Source organism: Engystomops pustulosus, chromosome 8 (genome assembly GCF_040894005.1).
Source record: "Engystomops pustulosus chromosome 8, aEngPut4.maternal, whole genome shotgun sequence".
Lineage (NCBI taxonomy): Eukaryota > Metazoa > Chordata > Amphibia > Anura > Leptodactylidae > Engystomops > Engystomops pustulosus.
In genome coordinates, this window is record NC_092418.1 from 79,149,470 (window position 1) to 79,171,065 (window position 21,596).

Sequence of the window (21,596 nt, forward strand, 5' to 3'; positions counted from 1 at the left end):
ACAGCACTGCCTTACAACCACTAAGATGGATAAATCACCAGGGCAAGATGCCATACACCCCCAGGTTCTGTATGAACTATGTACCGTGATAGACAGACCGTTATTTTTAATATTTGAAGATTCACTGAGGACTGATTATGTTCCACAGGACTGGCGCATAGCAAATGTGGTACCAATATGCAAAAAAGGGTCAAAAAGCAATCCTGGAAACTACAGACCTCTGACTTCTGTTTGTTAGAGATCCTATACTGGAGTATCTCACTGTACATAACCTCATAACCCAGCATCAGCATGGGTTTATGAGAGATCGGTACTGTCATACTAATCTGATTGCTTTCTATGAGGAAGTAAGTTCCAGACTGGATCTGGGGGACGCTGTGGATGTTGTATATCTGGACTTTTCAAAGGCATTTGACACCGTGCCGCATAAAAGGTTGGTATATAAAATGAGACTGCTGGGACTAGGGGAAAATCTATGCATTTGGGTAAATAATTGGCTTAGTGATAGAAAACAGAGGGTCATCATTAGTGGTGCATTCTCAGATTGGGTTATTGTTACCAGTGGAGTGCCACAGGGGTCAGTATTGGGGCCACTAATGACCTTGTAGTGGGTTTACACAGTCAAGTTTCAATATTTGCAGATGATACTAAGCTGTGTAAAGTAATAAATACTGAGGTTGAGAGTTTAACATCACAGATGGATTTGTGGAAGCTTGATGAATGGGCAGAGAAATGGTTGATGAGGTTTAATGTAGATAAATGTAAAGTTATGCACTTGGGCCATGGAAACAAAAAGTATAATTATGTTCTAAACAGTCAATTACTTGGTAAAACTGGAGCTGAAAAGGACTTGGGGGCATTGGTGGATGGTAAACTTAATTTTAGTGACCAGAGCTAGGCGGCTGCTGCTAAAGGAAATAAAATTATGGGATGTATCAAGAGAGGAATAGATTCTCATGATAAAAACATAGTTTTGCCCTTATACAAATCCCTGGTCAGACCACACATGGAATACAGTAGAGCTGGAACAGGTGCAGAGGAGAGCAACCAAGATTATTAGGGGAATTGGGGGGATTAGAATACAATGACATTACAAAATTTGGGATTATTCAGTTTAGAAAAAAATACCACTGAGGAGAGACCTCATTACAATGTACAAATACCTGAATGGACAGTACAAGGAGCTCTCCAAAGATCTTTTTATACCTAGTCCTGTGACCAGGACAAGGGGGCATCCTCTACGCCTAGAGGAGAGGCAGTTCTACCATCACCATAGACAAAGGTTCTTTACTGTAAGAGCAGTGAGATTATGGAACGCTCTGCCGCAGGAGGTTGTTATGGCGGACTCGATGTACATGTTCAAGCGAGGCCTGGATGCCTTTCTGGAGAGAAATAATATCACGGGCTATGGGGATAAAATATTTATTTAATTCCTAAAGGTTGAACTTGATGGACTTGCGACTTTTTCCAGCCTTATATACTATGATACTATGACAACAAGTGGCAGAGCAGGAAGGGTATCAACCTGATCAGAAAATTGACAGGTCGACAACTAGATAATGACCATGCCCACTTGCTTTTGTCTATGCTCCCTGTAGCTATACCAAAGGCAAAACGTTCATTGATGGTGTTTCTACTGATAGCAGTGAGGTCACCGATTCTGAGGCTTTGGAAATCCACCTGTACCACAATGGTGTCCTCATGGTTTGCAGAAATCTTATCACTACAAAGGTTGGAAGAATTGTCAGCAGAGGTCAACCGATCTGCCTTGACTTGGGGCCATGGATGGAGTTTATCCGCTCACCTGAGTACTGCACACTAGTGGATTAAGACATTCCTTAGCCCTCCTCCCCATTTTCCCCTCCGACTTTCCTCCCCACACTGTTTACCAAGTCTTACCCGTTTCATTTGCTTTGTAAGCATAAAACTGTTGCGCAGAAGCATATATTGTAAGTTATACTTTTATAGATAACGTCTCTGCGGATTTGTAAGTCTTCCACGACTAACTCATATTTTGGAGTCTGATGTATATGGGCTCTCTACCGCAAAGCTACGCTGTCATTAAGTTGTGTCCATATCATTTTGTTGACTTTCTTTTGCACCCAATAAAGAATGAGAAGAAAAAAAAACCCATTAAAATCCCGTAAGGGGATTTTTTTTTTTTTTTTTTTTAACTTACCCAAGTCTTCCAGAATTCGCTTCCACCTTGTTCTTACTTCTCTTCTTGCTTGCCTTAAGGTGTAAATTTCATAGTTGAGTTTTTGCCATTCCTATAAGGAAACCAGAAGGTAAAACAGAACATTTATTTCTTGTTAGCTGTCAGAGGATGACACACACAGCTGACAAATGTACCACAGCCTTACCAGAATCATACCAACCAGTATATGCAACTGGAAATCATGACTCCTGAAGCCAATACTAGATTTTCTGTGTTGCTTTAACAGTGTTATTTATTTATGATTTCACCAGAATTTTAATATAAAACCTATGAAAATGTGTTCATGTCAGACTGGCATATGTTAGGCCTACCAGAGGTGGTGATCTTGAGGACTCACCCTTCAACCATAAGATACCATTAAAAAAATAAATCATATCATGTAGGATGTATCACCAACAATTTATAATATTGGAATGATCTTATACAAAATAGATCATAATATCAAATTATTATTCCATTCACTTACAAATGAAGATCTCTGGGGCCCAATTTAAAGTGTTAAAACCAGGAGCCCACCAGAGGATTCTCTGATGCTCTGGTGGGCCAGTCCGACACTGGATAGGTTCCATCAACCCCGATGATCATGAGAATCAGCTGGTATGGTAAAATTCAACTGAACCGAGCTGTGCCATGTGCAGTATACATGTAGTAGTCTACTTGGGGTCATATTAAAGTGACAAATGCCACAATCCCTTTAAAATAGTCTAGCCCAACATCAACGCTGGCCCTAGAAACCTAGGATTCGTATACAAGTCCATACATCATAACATTTAAATCCGGACGGGCTCCAATTTCCCTACATCAGAATTACTTGTTTCTTTTGTATGACCCATGTATGAGATTTCCAAATTGTTGTACAAATAAGCCCCCTTTTACATAACTGCGTAGAACATTTCACGTGTAAAAGCCTTAATAATAATCCTAGCTGCACAAACACAGATTATGAATAAAACTAATTCCACCAGCTCAGAAAGTTGGATCATCGACCAAGAACAGTCACAAACCCTCATAGTATAAATCAGTAATGTCAAGCTGATTATTTAATGTGAGAAACATGGTTGAACCTAGAATAAACTTTTGAACAGCAATTGTTAGAACATGCATCTTTGTAAACAAAGGAGTCACAGAAACTGTATCATACGTGACTTTTGTTAGCATCACAGGTTAATCCTGCTGAAAGAATGCATTAAACTACAATACCTTTCATGACTGCTGCTAAGTAACATTTAATAGGAAGATGGACTAACACTGAATTGCTGTAGCAGGCACATTAGCACCAAGTCCCCCTTAAATGTGTATGGGAGAAAAAGGTACAGGGACTATTAACCCCATAGCGCAATAAGACGTACCCTTACTTCTTGTTGCTCATGGGGGAGTATGAAGAGGGCTCACGGTCTAAGCCCTCTTCATACTCAATGGGTGCTTGCTTCACAATGAAGCAAACACACGTCGCTAGCACCGATTGCGGGTGTTAAACCTTTGATCGCCGCTGGAGGCATTAACGCCGCCATCTTGGCTCCGATCGTCGCTCTCCATGACGTCATTGGGGAGCGGCGATCCGTTGACATGACAGCCTCAGGTCACACAAAGATCTGAGGCCATCATGTTTTAGGCTATTACAATGTGCAATTTGCACATTGTAATAGATGGTGTGCAAAATCCCCATATACTGTCTTACTGTAGTATGGAAGTATATGGTAGGATCAATCAGACAACCTAGGGTTAAAGTACCCTAGGAAGTCTGAAAAATAGTAAAAATAAAAAAAAAGTAAAAAAAAAAAAAACATTAAAAATTAAAATAACCCCCCTTTCCTTAGAAGTCCTATAAATAAACAGTAAAAATCATTAACACATTAGGTATCGCTGCGTCTGAAAATGCCGATCAAAATATAATAACGTTTTTCACTGCATTTAACCCTGTAACGGAAAATAGTGCCCAGAGTCACAAATGGCATTTTTTTGCCATTTTGAAAAATCCAAAAAAATTCAATAAAAAAGTGATCAAAAGGTCGTACAGTACTAAAGTCAAAAGTCGCAAAAAATGATACCACTCACAGCTCTGTACATTAAAGTATGAAAAAGCTATTAGTGCCAGAATTTTTTTTGTACAGGAGGTTTTAATTTTTGTGTGTATGAAAACATTATAAAACCTATACAAATTTGGTATCCCCATGGTTGTACTGACCCAATGAATAAAGTAGACCTGTCTTTTGGGGCGCTCAGTGAAGGCCGTAAAATCCAAGTCCACAAGAAATGACAATGTGTTTTTTCATAATTTTCACTACATTCAGAATTTTTTGCCCGCTTCCCAGTATACGGCATAGAATATTAAATACCGTCACTATGAAGTGCAATTTGTTACGCAGAAAACAAGCCATTACAGAGCTCTCAAAATAAAAAAAAAAAGTTATAGATTTTTGAAAGTGTGGAGTGTAAAATAAAGATGCAAAACCGAAAAAAGGCCTGGTCCTTAAGGGGTTAAGGTCCTTTGTTGGCATAGGGTGTTGTTATAGGAAGCCATATAACAGAACTCTGACATCTATGGGGCTCTATATTTCTTAGGGATTTAATGTAATGTAGAAACCAAATCTTTTTTATCCCTTTTTTCTGTCAGGTTTGATATGAATCCTAAAAGAAAATATAAAATCGAGGCACTTTCCACCTGAGCTTGTTTTTCATTAGTTTGATTTGATCAGAGAGTAGGATATCTTATACTTTTAAAATATACAGGCATTTAAAATTTTGCCCACAATTGTTTATAATATCATTGCAAAGCAGGAAACAAATACTAGGGGGGGCCGCGTTGAGGAGCATGGAACATGTAATAAGTAGAATAAATAAAGTTACATGAAGTGTATTGTGTACTAAGGGGTAACAGCTTCGCTGCGCAGTGCACATAGTGCAAGTACAAGGTGAGGGAAGGGCTGCAGCATTAGATAGAGAGACAGAAAGTTCTGTAGAATCACTGACTGGGACAGAGGAACTGATAGGGATCAGGTGACATCTTGTACCTTCTGTGTAGTTGACATCTGTACCCAAAGTCCTAAACACACTCAGCTCTGCTACATACACAGAAAGAGTTCTTGAAGCAGGAAGCAGCAGTCCCTCCCCTCTTCGGAGACAGATTTGTTTGTCAGATGGATTCACTGGGCTTGTCAGCATAGACAGGGGTAGGAGCTACTTCAGCAATGTGATAAAACAGAAATATAGAAAAGAAACTGATAGATATAGGTAACAAAATTAACAGGCAAAGTTGTTCTACATCCCTAGAGCTATTGATTTGTAGAAGAAAAGCTTAAAAGCTTTAAACCTAGTTCTTTAAGAATATTCTTAAAAAGGAAATCTACCATCAAAATCAAGCATGATAAACAAGGGGCACTGTCATTGACCCAGGCACCGTAACTTTGGTAATTTTCTTGTATTTGTTATTCATGACCTTGTGCCCTCTAACATCCACTTTTAAAAGTATGCTAATGAACCTGAGGGCCTCTGGTGGGTGTTTCCTCTCTATTATTTTCTTTATCTAAAATGTTCTATAACAGTGATGGCGAACCTTTTGGAGACTAAGTGCCCAAACTACAACCAATTTTTATTACAAAGAATGGACCAAGGGGGTTTATTGCTCAAAAAGACACCAAGCTGCCACTGGCAGAAAAAAAATGTGACCATATCCGGACAAAAATGTGTGTCATAATATATTATAAAACATCACTTTTATTATTCACAAAGCTAAAAAATATGTGTAGTAGCGTTGCTACAAAGTGCTCTAGGGAATTAATACTAAAAGCACAGTAGGGTAGGCTCAATAAGTCAAGGAAGAGTATTCACTCACTACTGGTATGTCACATTGTCGCCAGAAGGACACATCGCCTTCTGGCGACAATGTGACATACCAGTAGTGAGTGAATACTCTTCCTTGACTTATTGAGCCTACCCTACTGTGCTTTTAGTATTAATTCCCTAGAGCACTTTGTAGCAACGCTACTACACATATTTTTTAGCTTTGTGAATAATAAAAGTGATGTTTCATAATATGTTATGACACACATTTTTGTCCGGATATGGGCAAATTTTTTTCTGCCAGTGGCAGCTTGGTGTCTTTTTGAGCAAACTACAACCAACACCCACTTATTTACCATGAAATTCCAACATGGCATTTGAAGCAGTAACTTATTGCTACCCATTCTTCCACATATTTCAATCGTATTGGCCCCCTGAGGCAACCAATACAGTTAATAGAAGGAGGACAAATTCAGACTTCTCTCGCTAGCTTCTCTGCAGAGGAAGAATGTTGGGTCCAGCAGGATGAGCTTCACAGATATTGCAGTTCTGTTAGCACCACCTCACTTTTACTGCAGTTCCAAACAGACAATGAAGTGTCACTTTAAAATAGAGCTGAGAGCAGAATCTCTTACTGGGACTGCAGAAAGTTTTGGTGGGTTTGGTCCTATTTGGTGAACTCTGTCTTGAGCAATGGTCTGAGTGCCACCTCTGGCACCCGTGCCATAGGTTTACTAAAATATTTATGTCCTGTCCAACAGATCGGTCATAAATATCAGTTTAAAGTGGATCCAACATCCAGACTTACCAGATCTTCTTGAAAACTCCTCATTTAATGTAAATTATACCATAAAGCTAATACTTGAAAAATGTAAGGTCAAGAGTCCCTAGCACACCAGAGTATCCCAGTAATGGTTGAGGTGGCATGGCTGTCATCCCGAGAGTTGTCATTTTGAATCAAGGGCAAGTTTTTACAATGGGAATGCAACATATCAAAGATGACTTGGCTCAAAAATCAATTGCTGTAGTCTATTGATTGCAAAATCTCTTTCGGTTCAAAATTTATCAACACAGAAAAATTCTCCATAAATTCTCATGCTGGTTCATAATGATTGGAGCCAATAGGGGAAATTTATTATTAGGCAGCTATTCGTGATAGTTCTATGTCTGCCTTCAGATTTATGAAAGTGGCAATCGCCCTTCAACAAATCTCTTGGTAGGATCTGGGAGTTCTTAAATACTCACAAAATAATCACAGAAATAAAATAATTGTAGTAGCACATATGCCAGGAGAGGAGTGGAGTGACCTTGCTATTTTTTTTTTTGCGCAAAATTATAAACAGTCGCAAATATAAATGCACCATTACACGGTGTTGTACACCCACAAACAATCCATAAATTTGTTGCGTTGGTAACATTTGCTACAATGAAGTTAAAACACCTTTGTGATTAGATTATGAAAAAAAATTGCAAAAAATAAAACAATGCGATTTAAAATGATAAATGTGACGCAATGGTGGGGATTTATAAAAACACTTTCTAAAATGCCTTGCACCACTTGCTTTTAGACTTTTTTGGGGTATTTCCCAACTTGTCCTGATAAAAGGGCATCACCTTCGGAGATGGGCGTGGCCTCGCGTGAAAGGGGGGTGGCTTGAGGGAAAACATCCGTTCGCCCAAAATTCTTTAGTTTAGATCAACTAAAAGTAAGTCTAAAGTAGGAACTGACAGTCTTATATTGCACCAGGAATCATCATCATAGTGATAAATCTGGCGCAGGAAAAGATTAGTGTTTTCTAGCTAGAAACTGATGGAACCTGAGACTAAGGTCTTCAACACCATAGACAAATCATTAAATACCTGTTCATCACAAGGAACATTTTCAGTTGTTGTTTCAACTATTTGTATTAACTTTTGAACCACAAGATATATTGCACCTCTAATTCAATCTGATGGCAATTGTTTTCTGGGACAATGCTGGTCTTATTTGAACGATTGGCCTCCTTCCCATTGGATAAACTTGTCCTTGAGCCAATGTGGCAGTTTTCATGATGGTGACAATGTTCTAGACAGGACTTAAATTATAGACCCTTTCACACAATATTCGCAAATAAAAGGGTGAACTTTTGAATCACCCTTTAGATTCTAGCCAGAATCTACTTCCTAAAAGTATTCTTCTTCACATACTCATATAGCAAGAAACCTGGAAAAATTGTACACAATCCGGAAAACATTGTAAGACACATTCATCTTGTGTTTCAGTGATTTATTTAGCTGTATAACAAGTTTAGCCATGTCACAATTGATGTGTTTTTTCCCACACAGTTTATTCTGTCTATTTTGTGGCAAATTTATGTTATTTATGATATGTCATTGTAATTTACTACCTCCATCATGTTTTTCAGGTTTTCAAAGGCTAAAAACAACTGTACCATATCCACAGAATTGCAGCCAATATTTGTTGCTAGTCACAAGAAATTACATGGGAAAAGATACAGAACTGTATATGTATGGTAATGAAGAAAGATGGATCCGGCACCAGTAGATTAGTGCTAAAATCCAGGAATCTTTATTGAATTCCTCATTAAGTTCAAATATTAAATCATCCATAGTCACATCTCAGTACACACATACTGCATGGCCAATCTGGATTTTACTGCTAATCCACTAGTGCTGGATCCATCATTCTTCATTACAGTTGCATCATCCCCCACAGGGCCAAGTCTTTTCTTTTCGACCTGGAGCCAGCCGGGGGCCAGAATACCGGAGTGGCGGGCTAGTGCGGCCTAGGGCACGCTGTGGTCGCGGTGCTTGGTATGGGGACCGGAGGGCTGTGCTACAGCCTGGCAGTTCTCCAGCAGGTGGTGTGTGCAAGAAATATGGAGAGAGAGGCTGATGTACTGGTTTCTCTCTGGGGAAACCCCTGAGGTATCTGTAGGATGAGTCGCTGGGTAATGGATGGGGAAGCCGTGGTGGTAAGCAGCTGTATCCAGGGATCAGACGGAGGCAAAAATGTGCAAATCAACTTACAGTTCTTTATTGAACAGCAGGCAGAACGGGTAACAGCAGGTTGCGGTTCCTGGGGTGGTCAGGGAGAGGGTTCTGCTTGAATGGTGCACCAGCCTGATAGTAAATGCCGGCTGGGATAGTTGAGGTGGAGCTGTGTCAATAGTGGAAGCTGCAGCTCTGGGGTTAGAGTCTCCTGATTCAGTTCCTGGGATCAGTATCTGTGGCAGCACTGAAGGTGTGCTACACACTGTCTCTCTCTTCACTCTGGCCATGTGGTAAGACCACGAGGTAAAACCACAGACCGTGTGCTCCCCCTGCACAGGGGTTTTAACACCCCCCCCCCCTTGGTCAGGTGGTAGCACCTCCTCAAACTTACTTCTCCAGCTTACAATACAGCCACATAATTAGATGAATACTTACACCAACTTAACTGTTGCCTTTCCAGACAGAATCTACAGATGCAATACACTATATTCTCCTAGCATTATCTTCTGGGTGAGTTGCGCAGGCTCGCCAGATAGATCCTGATATTGAGAGGGCACTATTCACAACAACACACACACCCTGGTCAGGGAACAGAGGCAAAGCAAGAGCAGAAGGTGGTGAGCAGTTTCTAATCATCCTTACTCTAAATATATGCCCCTTGATGGGTTCCAGCTGCAGCTATGTACACCATCCTTGATTATAGTTTGTGTTTCAGCATCAAAAAGGGACTCCTTGCATCATATTTTACCATAATGCAAGGAAACCTGTACATGACACTGAGCTTCATGGAAGCTGACTGCACAGAGTCCAGTTTTCATGGACAGATCGAGGTCATGTACTGTTGACCTTACACTCAACCCACCTCTGTGTCTTTCTCTAGTTGACGTCTCGTCTGGATCCAGGAGTTCAACATTCTGTCATCAACAGCCTCAGTATGAGACAGGTCATGAGGCGAGCTCCACAGGTTTCTCTCATCATCATTATGGATCACAGAGTAATTCTGGATGTGGTTGTTATTACTTATGGAAAAAAAAGAGAGTTATACATGTTAATATTATAATGGATTTATAAATAATATTGTTATAAGGCTGCTGTCACACAGGGCGTTCTTAGTGCGTTTTTGCATGTTTACCATGTGTTTGGATGGTTTGAATCTGTTTTTCTTCAAAGTGCAAACGACCTTGAAAATGTTAATACAAGATTCAAACCCTCCAAACACATAGTAAACATACAAAAATGCATGCGTTTTCAGTCTGTTTAAAAACACACTAAGAACGCCCTGTGTGACAGCCCCCAAAGTCCCATGGAGGTTGACTTACATATGTGTTTGACAATTAGAGTACAAGACACAGACAAAAGATCCACAGCCTCCTTGACCACTTTTAAAGGAAATCTACCACCAAGATGAAAGATTGTAAACCAAGCACACTGACATACTGGTGTGCGCCCTGTCTGGCAGGATCTGCTCTTTTTGTAGCTTTGTATGCCTTTGTTTTTAAGAAAAAGAGGTTTTTAAATTATATAGGTGAGGCCGTGGTCACACGTCCTTCATAACGCGACGCTAGCACACAGGGGAAGGTCCTCGGCCCGAACGCACATGCGATTGTTAAGCCCCCTGTGCGCTAACGTCGCGTAACGAACAGACGTCTAGCGGTATGTGTGACCGTGGCCTGAGCCTTCGGTGCTCCAAGCTCCATTGACATCTATAGAGTCTGGAGCCCGGCTCATTTGCTCATTTGTGAAACCTTTTTCTTGTAAAAATAAGGTCCTAAGAAGCTAAAAGAAAAGCAGAACCTACCAGAGGGGCACTCACAAATATGTCAGTGTGGTTGGTTTACAATTCTTTATCCTGGTGGTAGATTTCTTTTAACAACAGTGACGAAAACAGTTCTAAAAGGTAAATAGTCACTTTTTTCCACAGAATGCACTTAAAGTTGTTGTTCAACATCAAAGAATTTTTTTTTATTAGCCCCATATGGTGTAAAATATACAAAGAATGAACACCTTTGTTGGTGTCCCGTGGTGCAGTAGTGATGCCATGTTGACTGAGTGCACATGCTACAGCCTCTGCGATACAATACCAGGGTATATGTGTACCAGCTTAAGCCGATTGTGATGGCACCGTGGCAAGAACCAAGGTTTATTTTAGTTTAGCTTTGCTATTTTTAGACCACCAGAGGTCAATAGAGGTGGAGGGATGTAATCCCGGACGGCATTTCTTTACTATACATACATATACTATATATATACAATAACATACAATGAGCATTTTATTGTGGATGACATTTAAACTTTATATAATTACAGTTTATTAAAAAAGAAAGGGAAAGAAAATAAAAAGATCAATGCCAGACCAAAAAAAAACAAACAAACACACACTGGAGGGGGGGGGGGGGTAATATATAATTATTCCAGCTCCTTGTGACAGTTCTTTGACTGCCTGGAGCTCTTCTGCCCTCAGATTCATTAGAGCGGCTTTCGGCCCCTGATAAATCTGTTGGCAACGTTCTTTTGCTATCGGTCACAAAAACACATCAAAAGTCACAGGACGTAGACCGGGAGGAGGGACTGTAGTCAATTTTTGTCAAGAATAATGAATTTGGTGCAAGAAAAGTCTATTTTGAAGTGATTTTCCATTGTCCTACATTAATTTGGCACAATGGAAAGTCGCAAAACAGCAATTGCACCACAACTGCGCCAAAACAATGTCACAAAGACAGAAAAATAAAATGACACATCCCTCCCACTGGCTATCATAATCCACCTGAGGGGTAAACTTTTTGTACCCCCCTCTTTTTTTACAACTTTTTAGCATAACTGCACCAAAATTTGCAACTTTTGCACTTGCGTGGCCAAGTTTGTTTTTGCAGAGTTTTATCTCACTCATATTAAAATCCAGATGTGGAAGTCTAAAAAACATGCACATTTTGCACAATCACAGTGATGCATAATGCAGTGTCTTAAGGAAGGAGCTTGACTCCTTTTTATTGTATTCCAAGAACCTAGAGTCCATGCCAGATACCTATCGACTTAGGGGGAGGGGGTTTGGGAGCGTGTTAGTGTGCTTGATACCTGTATACTGAGGAGTCAGTGTGCTGGATACCTGTATACCTGGGGGGGGGGGGGGGTCAGTGTGCTGGATACCTGTATACCTGGGGGGGGGGGTCAGTGTGCTGGATACCTGTATACTGGGGGGGGGGGGTCAGTGTGCCGGATACCTGTATACTGGGGGGGGGGGTGTCAGTGTGCTGAATACCTGTATACTGGGGGGGGGGGTCAGTGTGCTGAATACCTGTATACTGGGGGGGGTGTCAATGTGCTGGTACCTGTATACTGGGGGGGGGGCAGTGTGCTGGATACCTGTATACTGGGGGGGGGGGTCAGTGTGCTGGATACCTGTATACTGGGGGGGGGGTCAGTGTGCTGAATACCTGTATACTGGGGGGGGGGTCAGTGTGCTGGATACCTGTATACTGGGGGGGGGGGGTGTCAGTGTGCTGGATACCTGTATACTGGGGGGGGGGGGGTCAGTGTGCTGGATACCTGTATACTGGGGGGGGGGTCAATGTGCTGGATACCTGTATACTGGGGGGGGGGGTGTCAGTGTGCTTGATACCTGTATACTGGGGGGGGGGGGTCAGTGTGCTGGATACCTGTATACTGGGGGGGGGGGGTCAGTGTGCTGGATACCTGTATACTGGGGGGGGGGGGGGTCAGTGTGCTGGATACCTGTATACTGGGGGGGGGTCAGTGTGCTGGATACCTGTATACTGGGGGGGGTCAGTGTGCTAGATACCTGTATACCGGGTGGGGGGGGGGGTGTCAGTGTGCTGGATACCTGTAACCTGGGGGGGGGGGGGGTTGGCAGTGTGCTGGACACCTGTATACTGGGGGGGTGGGGGGGTGGCAGTGTGCTGGACACCTGTATACTGGGGGGGGGGGGGGTGTCAGTGTGTTGGATACCTGTATACTGGGGGGGGGTGTCAGTGTGCTTGATACCTGTATACTGGGGGGGGGGGTCAGTGTGCTGGATACATACCTGTATACTGGGGGGGGGGCAGTGTGCTGGATACCTGTATACTGGGGGGGTGTCAATGTGCTGGATACCTGTATACTGGGGGGGGGTCAGTGTGCTGGATACCTGTATACCGGGTGGGGGGTGGGGTGTCAGTGTGCTGGATACCTGTATACTGGGGGGGGGGGTTGGCAGTGTGCTGGACACCTGTATACTGGGGGGGGGGTTGGCAGTGTGCTGGACACCTGTATACTGGGGGGGGGGGGGTGTCAGTGTGCTGCATACCTGTATACTGGGGGGGGGGGTTGGCAGTGTGCTTGATACCTGTATACTGGGGGGGGGTCAGTGTGCTGGATACCTGTATACTGGGGGGGGGGGGGTCAGTGTGCTGGATACCTGTATACCGGGTGGGGGGGGGTGTCAGTGTGCTGGATACCTGTATACTGGGGGGGGGGGTTGGCTGTGTGCTGGACACCTGTATACTGGGGGGGGGGTGTGTGTCAGTGTGTTGGATACCTGTATACTGGGGGGGGGGGGTCAGTGTGCTTGATACCTGTATACTGGGGGGGGGGGGTCGGTGTGCTGGATACCTGTATACTGGGGGGGGGGGGGGTCAGTGTGCTGGATACCTGTATACTGGGGGGGGGGTCAGTGTGCTGGATACCTGTATACTGGGGGGGGGGTCAGTGTGCTGGATACCTGTATACTGGGGGGGGGTCAGTGTGCTGGATACCTGTACACTGGGGGGGGTCAGTGTGCTGCATACCTGTATACTGGGGGGGGGGGGGTTGGCAGTGTGCTGGACACCTGTATACTGGGGGGGGGTGGCAGTGTGCTGGACACCTGTATACTGGGGGGGGGGGGGTCAGTGTGCTGGATACCTGTATACTGGGGGGGAGGGGTCAGTGTGCTGGATACCTGTATACTGGGGGGGGTCAGTGTGCTGGATACCTGTACACTGGGGGGGGGTCAGTGTGCTGCATACCTGTATACTGGGGGGTGGGTTGGCAGTGTGCTGGACACCTGTATACTGGGGGGGGGGGTGGCAGTGTGCTGGACACCTGTATACTGGGGGGGGGGGTGTCAGTGTGTTGGATACCTGTATACTGGGGGGGGGGTGTCAGTGTGCTTGATACCTGTATACTGGGGGGGGGGGGGGGGGTCAGTGTGCTGGATACCTGTATACTGGGGGGGGGGTCAGTGTGCTGGATACCTGTATACTGGGGGGGGGGGTGTCAGTGTGCTTGATACCTGTATACTGGGGGGGGGTCAGTGTGCTGGATACCTGTATACTGGGGGGGGGTCAGTGTGCTGGATACCTGTATACTGGGGGGGGGGTCAGTGTGCTGGATACCTGTATACTGGGGGGGGGTCAGTGTGCTGGATACCTGTATACCGGGTGGGGGGGGGGGGGTGTCAGTGTGCTGGATACCTGTATACTGGGGGGGGGGGGTTGGCAGTGTGCTGGACACCTGTATACTGGGGGGGGGGGGGGGGTGGCAGTGTGCTGGACACCTGTATACTGGGGGGGGGGTTGTCAGTGTGTTGGATACCTGTATACTGGGGGGGGGGGTCAGTGTGCTTGATACCTGTATACTGGGGGGGGGGGTCAGTGTGCTTGATACCTGTATACTGGGGGGGGGGGGTCAGTGTGCTGGATACCTGTATACTGGGGCGGGTCAGTGTGCTGGATACCTGTATACTGGGGGGGGGGGGGTCAGTGTGCTGCATACCTGTATACTGGGGGGGGGGGGGGTTGGCAGTGTGCTGGACACCTGTATACTGGGGGGGGGGGGTGGCAGTGTGCTGGACACCTGTATACTGGGGGGGGGTGTCAGTGTGTTGGATACCTGTATACTGGGGGGGGGTGTCAGTGTGCTTGATACCTGTATACTGGGGGGGGGGGGGTCAGTGTGCTGGATACCTGTATACTGGGGGGGGGGGTCAGTGTGCTGGATACCTGTATACTGGGGGGGGGGGGTCAGTGTGCTGGATACCTGTATACTGGGGGGGGGGGGTCAGTGTGCTGGATACCTGTATACTGGGGGAGGTCAATGTGCTGGATACCTGTATACTGGGGGGGGGTTGGCAGTGTGCTGGACACCTGTATACTGGGGGGGTGGGGTGGCAGTGTGCTGGACACCTGTATACTGGGGGGGGGGGGGGTGGCAGTGTGCTGGACACCTGTATACTGGGGGGGGGGGGTTGTCAGTGTGCTGCATACCTGTATACTGGGGGGGGGGGGGTCAGTGTGCTGGATACCTGTATACTGGGGGGGGGGGGGTCAGTGTGCTGGATACCTGTATACTGGCGGGGGGGGGGGTGTCAGTGTGCTGGATACCTGTATACTGGGGGGGGGGGTGTCAGTGTGTTGGATACCTGTATACTGGAGGGGGGGGGGTTTGTCAGTGTGCTGCATACCTGTATACTGGGGGGGGGGGGGTTGGCAGTGTGCTGGACACCTGTATACTGGGGCGGTGGGTCATTGTGCTAGATACCTGTATAATGGGGGGGGGGGGTCAGTGCGTTGGATTCCTGTATACTGGGGCACACTATATTTGTTAGAAATCATTTGTGGGAGACATGTCTAAGCTAACTTAGTGGGAGAGTGCTGCATTTACTATACCATACATGAATGCATTGTTAATATTCTGAATTTGGTGAGGGTGCAATTTTTTGGGGGACATTGTATATATTTTAATGACCTTTGTGTGGGAAAGAGGGAGGGCAATTTTTGGAGATTCGCCCTGTACAGCAAAGTACATAGAAACTGTCCTCAGTCATGAAGCAGCTTTGAATGGAGTGTTCCTTTAAGATAAATATGACATATTCACTAAAAGTAGCATAAACAAGCGTGACAAGGCCAATTTTTAAGCTGCTCATTCTGTTAAGAATTTGACATGTTTTCATATAGTGAAATTTAAGGTCTGGTCATTTCACATACCAGGATTGTCATATAAACCCATCCTTAGGGGTTCCAAGATGCAGTGCGTGTAGCTACATGTGCTTTTCATGGGGTGTATGCTGGTATTACTGTCATATATAGAAAACAATACACACAAACCAAAATGTACTTACTTTACGAGAGGCTGCTTCTCATGTTTGGGGTAATCAATACAGCCGAGTCTAAGGCAACAAAAGGCACAAAACCAATCCTTCATACCCATGGGCTCTGCTGTGAAATATAAAGAAATATGCTGTCAGAAATCAGCTGTGTACCTGTCCTCCATTCTCTTGTAAGACTTCTTGTACTGACCTTACAGAGTTCTGCGCAAATGCATCAATTACACACAGAAGAAAAACAGGTATTCAGTGAAAATCCAGGCCTTCACATTATTCCTCATCCTCTGCAGGGATTTAACATTCCCTTCAAGGATCATCCAAAGCAGCAAGTGGAATCAGCCCAAGGCCTCATGCATAAGGTTGTGTAACACTGCAGTGTAACTACCAAACTACAGGTTAACTGAATGTTAGCAATTAAATAAAGTTACATAATGCATGAAACTACCAAAACAACCCGATTCAGACAAACAAACCTCTCGAAACAAACGTATACGTCTTGAATTCGCCAATGGGAAATAGTTTGCAGTAGAATGTCATCTACAATCATCTCTGGACATGGGTTGGTTCTATGAAACTTCCTCAGGACTTTCAAACTTTACATTGCAAAGTTTGGACTTCATAAGATAAAATATGCAGAAAATAAGCAATTTAGTTTCATGCATGGAGGGTTTTCTTGCAGCATGTTAATATAATTTAAATCCCATCCACTTGGCTCCATCTGTGAATTGCCAAGCTCATACATTTTGCATGGCAAAATTACAAAGTTATCAGCAAGTAAGTTCAATCCAGTGATCGGCAGTTTGGGTCGGGAGATCCCTACAGTGCACGGAGCAATTTTCACTGACTGCACTCACTCATGGGCAAGAGGCCTACATGTTGATATATGTGGGTGAAACCCGCAAAAATCAACAGCTAGCTGCCAGTAGAAGCACAAGTACCTTTGCATTGCAAGTTTTTAACGCACCTAATGGCTATGATTTGCTGCAACTAAAACTTGCCATGGTTCAGCCACCAGCGAATTCATAGAGGCTTACCTGCAGCAATTACACCTGGTCTGCCCCAAGCCTAAGGACACCAAGTGCTGCAGAATTTCCCAGTGTCTCCTCCCACAAATGGCTGCTTTACATCACATCTGACATTGGGTGGATTTCTGCTGAAATTCATTTGGAGCTTCAATGCTTCTAAACGCATTCCAAACCGAACACAGAGGAGTTTTGCCCGATAGCATATGCATTAGAAGTGAAATGCATAAGATTGGGAAGTAGCTCCATGTGTTTTGTATTGTTTACATGAAAAACATGTGGTGCTTATTACCGATTGCATTCATTTCCCTTGAAACGCATATGTAATAGTTCCAAGCCCCTCTCAGTTCCGACTAGATTGTATTTAGAAACACAATCCAACTGGAACATGTGAATGCAGGCTAAGGCTGGTGCCACACGTGGCGCTTTTGTCTGCGTTTGCGAACGCAAACGCAGACAAAGTCGCGCCCACCGGGGCGGGCCTCGGCCCGATCGCATCGGCGTTTCTATGGAAACGCCTGCGATCGGGAACGAGACGCCGGTGTTTCGCGTTAAATTAACACGAAACACCGGCGGCTCGTTCCCGATCGCAGGCGTTTCCATAGAAACGCCGATGCAATCGGGCCGAGGCCCTCCCCGGTGGGCGCGACTTTGTCTGCGTTTGCGTTCGCAAACGCAGACAAAAGCGCCACGTGTGGCGCCAGCCTAAGACCCTGTTCACACATGCCATTTGGGTTGCATTTTGTAACACAATTCAAGGTTATACGGCATGGAAGCACAATGTTGACTCAGCATGTGAACATGGCAGGAACCTTTGTAATGCATTTCAAAATGCAATGCAAACGTCATATGTAAACGCTGCCTGAGAGTTAAAACACGCAATTGTGCTGGATTCCTGAAGCCCAGGATGCTGGGGGGGGGACTCCAAGCATAGCTACATATGATGTAAGGAGATGCTACATAACCTTGTGCCAAGCTGTATAATTATTAAAGTATGCCATGGTTGTCCTGCATAAATAGAAGGCGGACACTAAAAATCAACGAAGACAGCTGAAGCTTAAGTATGCGGTCACACGTACCGCTAGCTCTGCATTTACATACTCAGTGCTAGCGTACGGGTGCCAATCGTGTGAGAGTTTCTATGGAAACGCATGCTATCGCTAACCAGAAACCCATGTCTTGCATTAAAACAATGCAAGTCACCGGCTTCAGGTTACCGATTACTGCAGAAACGTATATGCCCGATACGGCCAAAGCCCATCCCTGTACCCATAGCTAGCAGTACGTGTGACCACAACATACAATGGCAGATGACAAAAATATTCCCAGTACAGCAGAAATAATAGTCTCTGTAAAACTTCTGATTGTGCCTCTCTATATTCCTATCCTGCATATACAGTGTGGGCACATCACAGTATTATTATTATTATTATTAGTGAATATCTGGAATGGCTACAGCACTATACTACTCCTCCTATCCTGTATGTATGGGCACTGCACAATAATACTACTCTTATCCTGTATATATGAAAACAATACTACTATTCCTGTTCTGTATATATGGACACTTAGCATTGGACTGGGATACAAAGGTCCCACCTGTAAAATCCATATTTGAGGTTCATCTGTCACATGGAAATATTACCAGGCACCAATTTTCTAATTCCTAAAACATAGCTTTCACAAATTTCTTTCAATAGTACCTTATTTCCATGCCCCTAACTTGGATTAAGATGGTCCTGGGAGCTCTGTTATTAACCTGGGGGCTGTCTCTTGCCTTCAATATACTATAGGACCTCTTATCTATGAGCCAAGAATACAAGCCCTAACAGTAGATTGAGAAGGTGCATCCTTGGAGAAATTACACTAGTAAACCAGTCACCATCAGGGTTGGACTGGTTCACCAGTGGGCCCCTGACACCTACACTATGATGGAAGACAACATATAGAATAGATGCAGGGCGTAATATAGAACGGATGGGGGGACAGTATATATAACGCAGGGAGAATAGATGGGGCACAGCATATAGAATGTATAGAGGGAACAGTATATGAATGGAGGGGACAATACATAAAATGAATGGAGAGGAACGGTATATAGAATAGATGCGGGGGTCCAGATGTTAATTATTACTTTGGACGGGGGCTCTGTATCATTAAAAATTGTATTACAGCATATACTGTATATACAGTATGTATGTATATATATATATTTGGGGGGAATGTTGTGTAAATTTATAATTTACATAGTTTTTATGTAAATGAATATTTGTGAGAAGAATAAATATAGAATAATAATAATACCTGGGCATTAAACATGAAATAATTGATTTGGAATTATTAGTATAAAATATTGATCCGAGAGCACTAAATATAAAGAAAACAATAAAGGAGCATGTTATATAAAACATAATTCATATGAAGTGACCCTGCATAAAATAATTAGAGGGGGCATGGCAGAGGTAAAATAATTTATTGGAGGGGCTATATATAATTCATAGGGAATCATTTTTCAAATAATTAATATGGGGGGCATTATATTGCTTATTCATGGGCTATTGTATATATTGAGGGGTTGCAGTATAATCCTTGATATAAACAGGGGTAATAGCATTTTATGGGGGGTATATTTGTTTGTGGTGTCAGTGTTGAGGGGGTGCAGAATGTGGGTCATACCTGTTATCCAGGTGCCATTATACTGACAGTGATATTTTTAGGGGTGCAGTGTGGAGAAATATGCTGCTCTAAGACATAAATGGTGGGAGATTTTATGATGAGAGAAGTCTTTACACTGTTCTGGACCTGAAGAAGTCATGTCACCTGTTAGGTACTATACTCAACTTCTGCTGATCCTGATTATTTCCAGTGTCAAGAGTCTGCCTTGTCCATGTGGTGCTGTGACCCAAGAGATGGGATATGGAATGGATATTGTCATCAGTTATTATTGTTGACAGCATTTGGTAATTGGTAACACTGATGCTGAAACATACATTCCTAACCAAGGTCCAGCCACCAGCAGAAAGCCCTGGAAACTACGGGTAATTCTTACTATAGTCCCAACATTAATGCCCTAACATTACATCACCACTACAGTTATTGGCCCAGATATATTATCGTGTCTGTGCCAGTATTTTTGTCTATGTTTGCACTAAAAGAAGTTTTTGAGCTTAAACATGTAGCGTTTGCTCCACAATTGCACGGTCACGGATGTACTTTGTCTGACACTTTAGGAAACTGTGCACCTAAAGAGGTGTGGTAGTGTGTGTTCCTAGTTTGTGCCACATTTATTACTGTGCTTCAACACAAATCTGTCACAACAGCATGAAGCAAAATGCACCAAAAAAAGATGAAACTGTGTAACATCCTGAAAACAAAGCAGATTTACTAAGAGCGTGCGCCACTATTAAATAATGCAGCACAACCAGCACATTTGTGAGACAAACTGCACTAAGGCGTATTGCATCAGTTTTCATAAATCTGGGCCATTTTGTATAAACCAAGAGCCTTGTATTAGAAGAGAGGATAGAAAAATGGAAGCACTATATATACGTTACTGCCTCCTCCACCAGTGGCAAGAAATTAAACTGCAATATAGGTAATAATTAGAGATGAGCGAGCACTAAAATGCTCGGGTACTCGTTATTCGAGACGAACTTTTCCCGATGCTCGAGTGCTCGTCTCGAATAACGAGCCCCATTGAAGTCAATGGGAGACTCAAGCATTTTTCAAGGGGACCAAGGCTCTGCACAGGGAAGCTTGGCCAAACACCTGGGAACCTCAGAAAAGGATGGAAACACCACGGAAATGGACAGGAAACAGCAGGGGCAGCATGCATGGATGCCTCTGAGGCTGCTTAATCGCACCATTATGCCAAAATTATGGGCAACAGCATGGCCATGACAGAGTGACAGAATGAAGCTAGATAGCATCTAAAACATCCAATAATTGACCCTGACACTATAGGGGACTTCATGCAGAGGCAGCGGCAGCAGCGGCAGGCTAGAGAGTGGCATGGCGACATACCCTAAATGGACTCAGGCTTCAAACCAATGGGTGGCAGAGAGGAACCAAAGGAGGTGAGCAAGAAGCGCTCAAATAATATCGGTACATGATAAAAGTTTGCCAGTATATTTTGTGGATTACACAGCAGGGTGGCGACAAAGTTAACATGGAAGCCATGAAAACAACCCAAAATTCTGCCTGACACAGCTCGTTTGATAAGGGGACCATGTATGGAGGCAGTGAACTAGTAGTAGATTAAAGGTGCTGCAGTTAAAACTATGTTAGTTGGATCTTGGCATGGAGCTGGCGCTCCGCTGCCAGGCGAGCTTTCGCCAATCCAAGCCCCTGTCTCTAGGCTACTCCCCAAACAGCACTTCTAAGAACCTTTTGTATAAGATCAAGTGTAATAGCGTTCTTATAAGTTTAGGATATGGCGGGTGAGGGGAATGGAAACAGATGCGCAAGAAGCGCTGAAATAATATTGGTAAATGATAAAAGTTTG

At 43.9% G+C, this 21,596-nt stretch overlaps 1 protein-coding gene across 10 annotated transcripts in view; it reads right to left on the minus strand.

Annotated features, from left to right (window-relative positions):
• MREG (melanoregulin) overlaps positions 1–21,596 on the minus strand; it is a 50,561-nt gene that overhangs the window by 13,771 nt on the left and 15,194 nt on the right. For 2 of the 10 annotated variants that reach the window (XM_072121379.1, XM_072121385.1), the window contains exons 3-5: positions 16,086–16,179; positions 9,855–10,011; positions 2,180–2,270 (exon numbers count right to left, since the gene is read on the minus strand). In XM_072121379.1, the coding sequence (XP_071977480.1) occupies positions 2,180–2,270; positions 9,855–10,011; positions 16,086–16,179 (342 nt within the window). Of the gene's footprint in view, positions 1–2,179; positions 2,271–9,854; positions 10,012–16,085; positions 16,183–16,263; positions 16,404–17,034; positions 17,258–21,596 lie in introns of those variants that run through there. The other 8 variants (XM_072121378.1, XM_072121381.1, XM_072121382.1 and 5 more) reach the window with 7 other exon arrangements.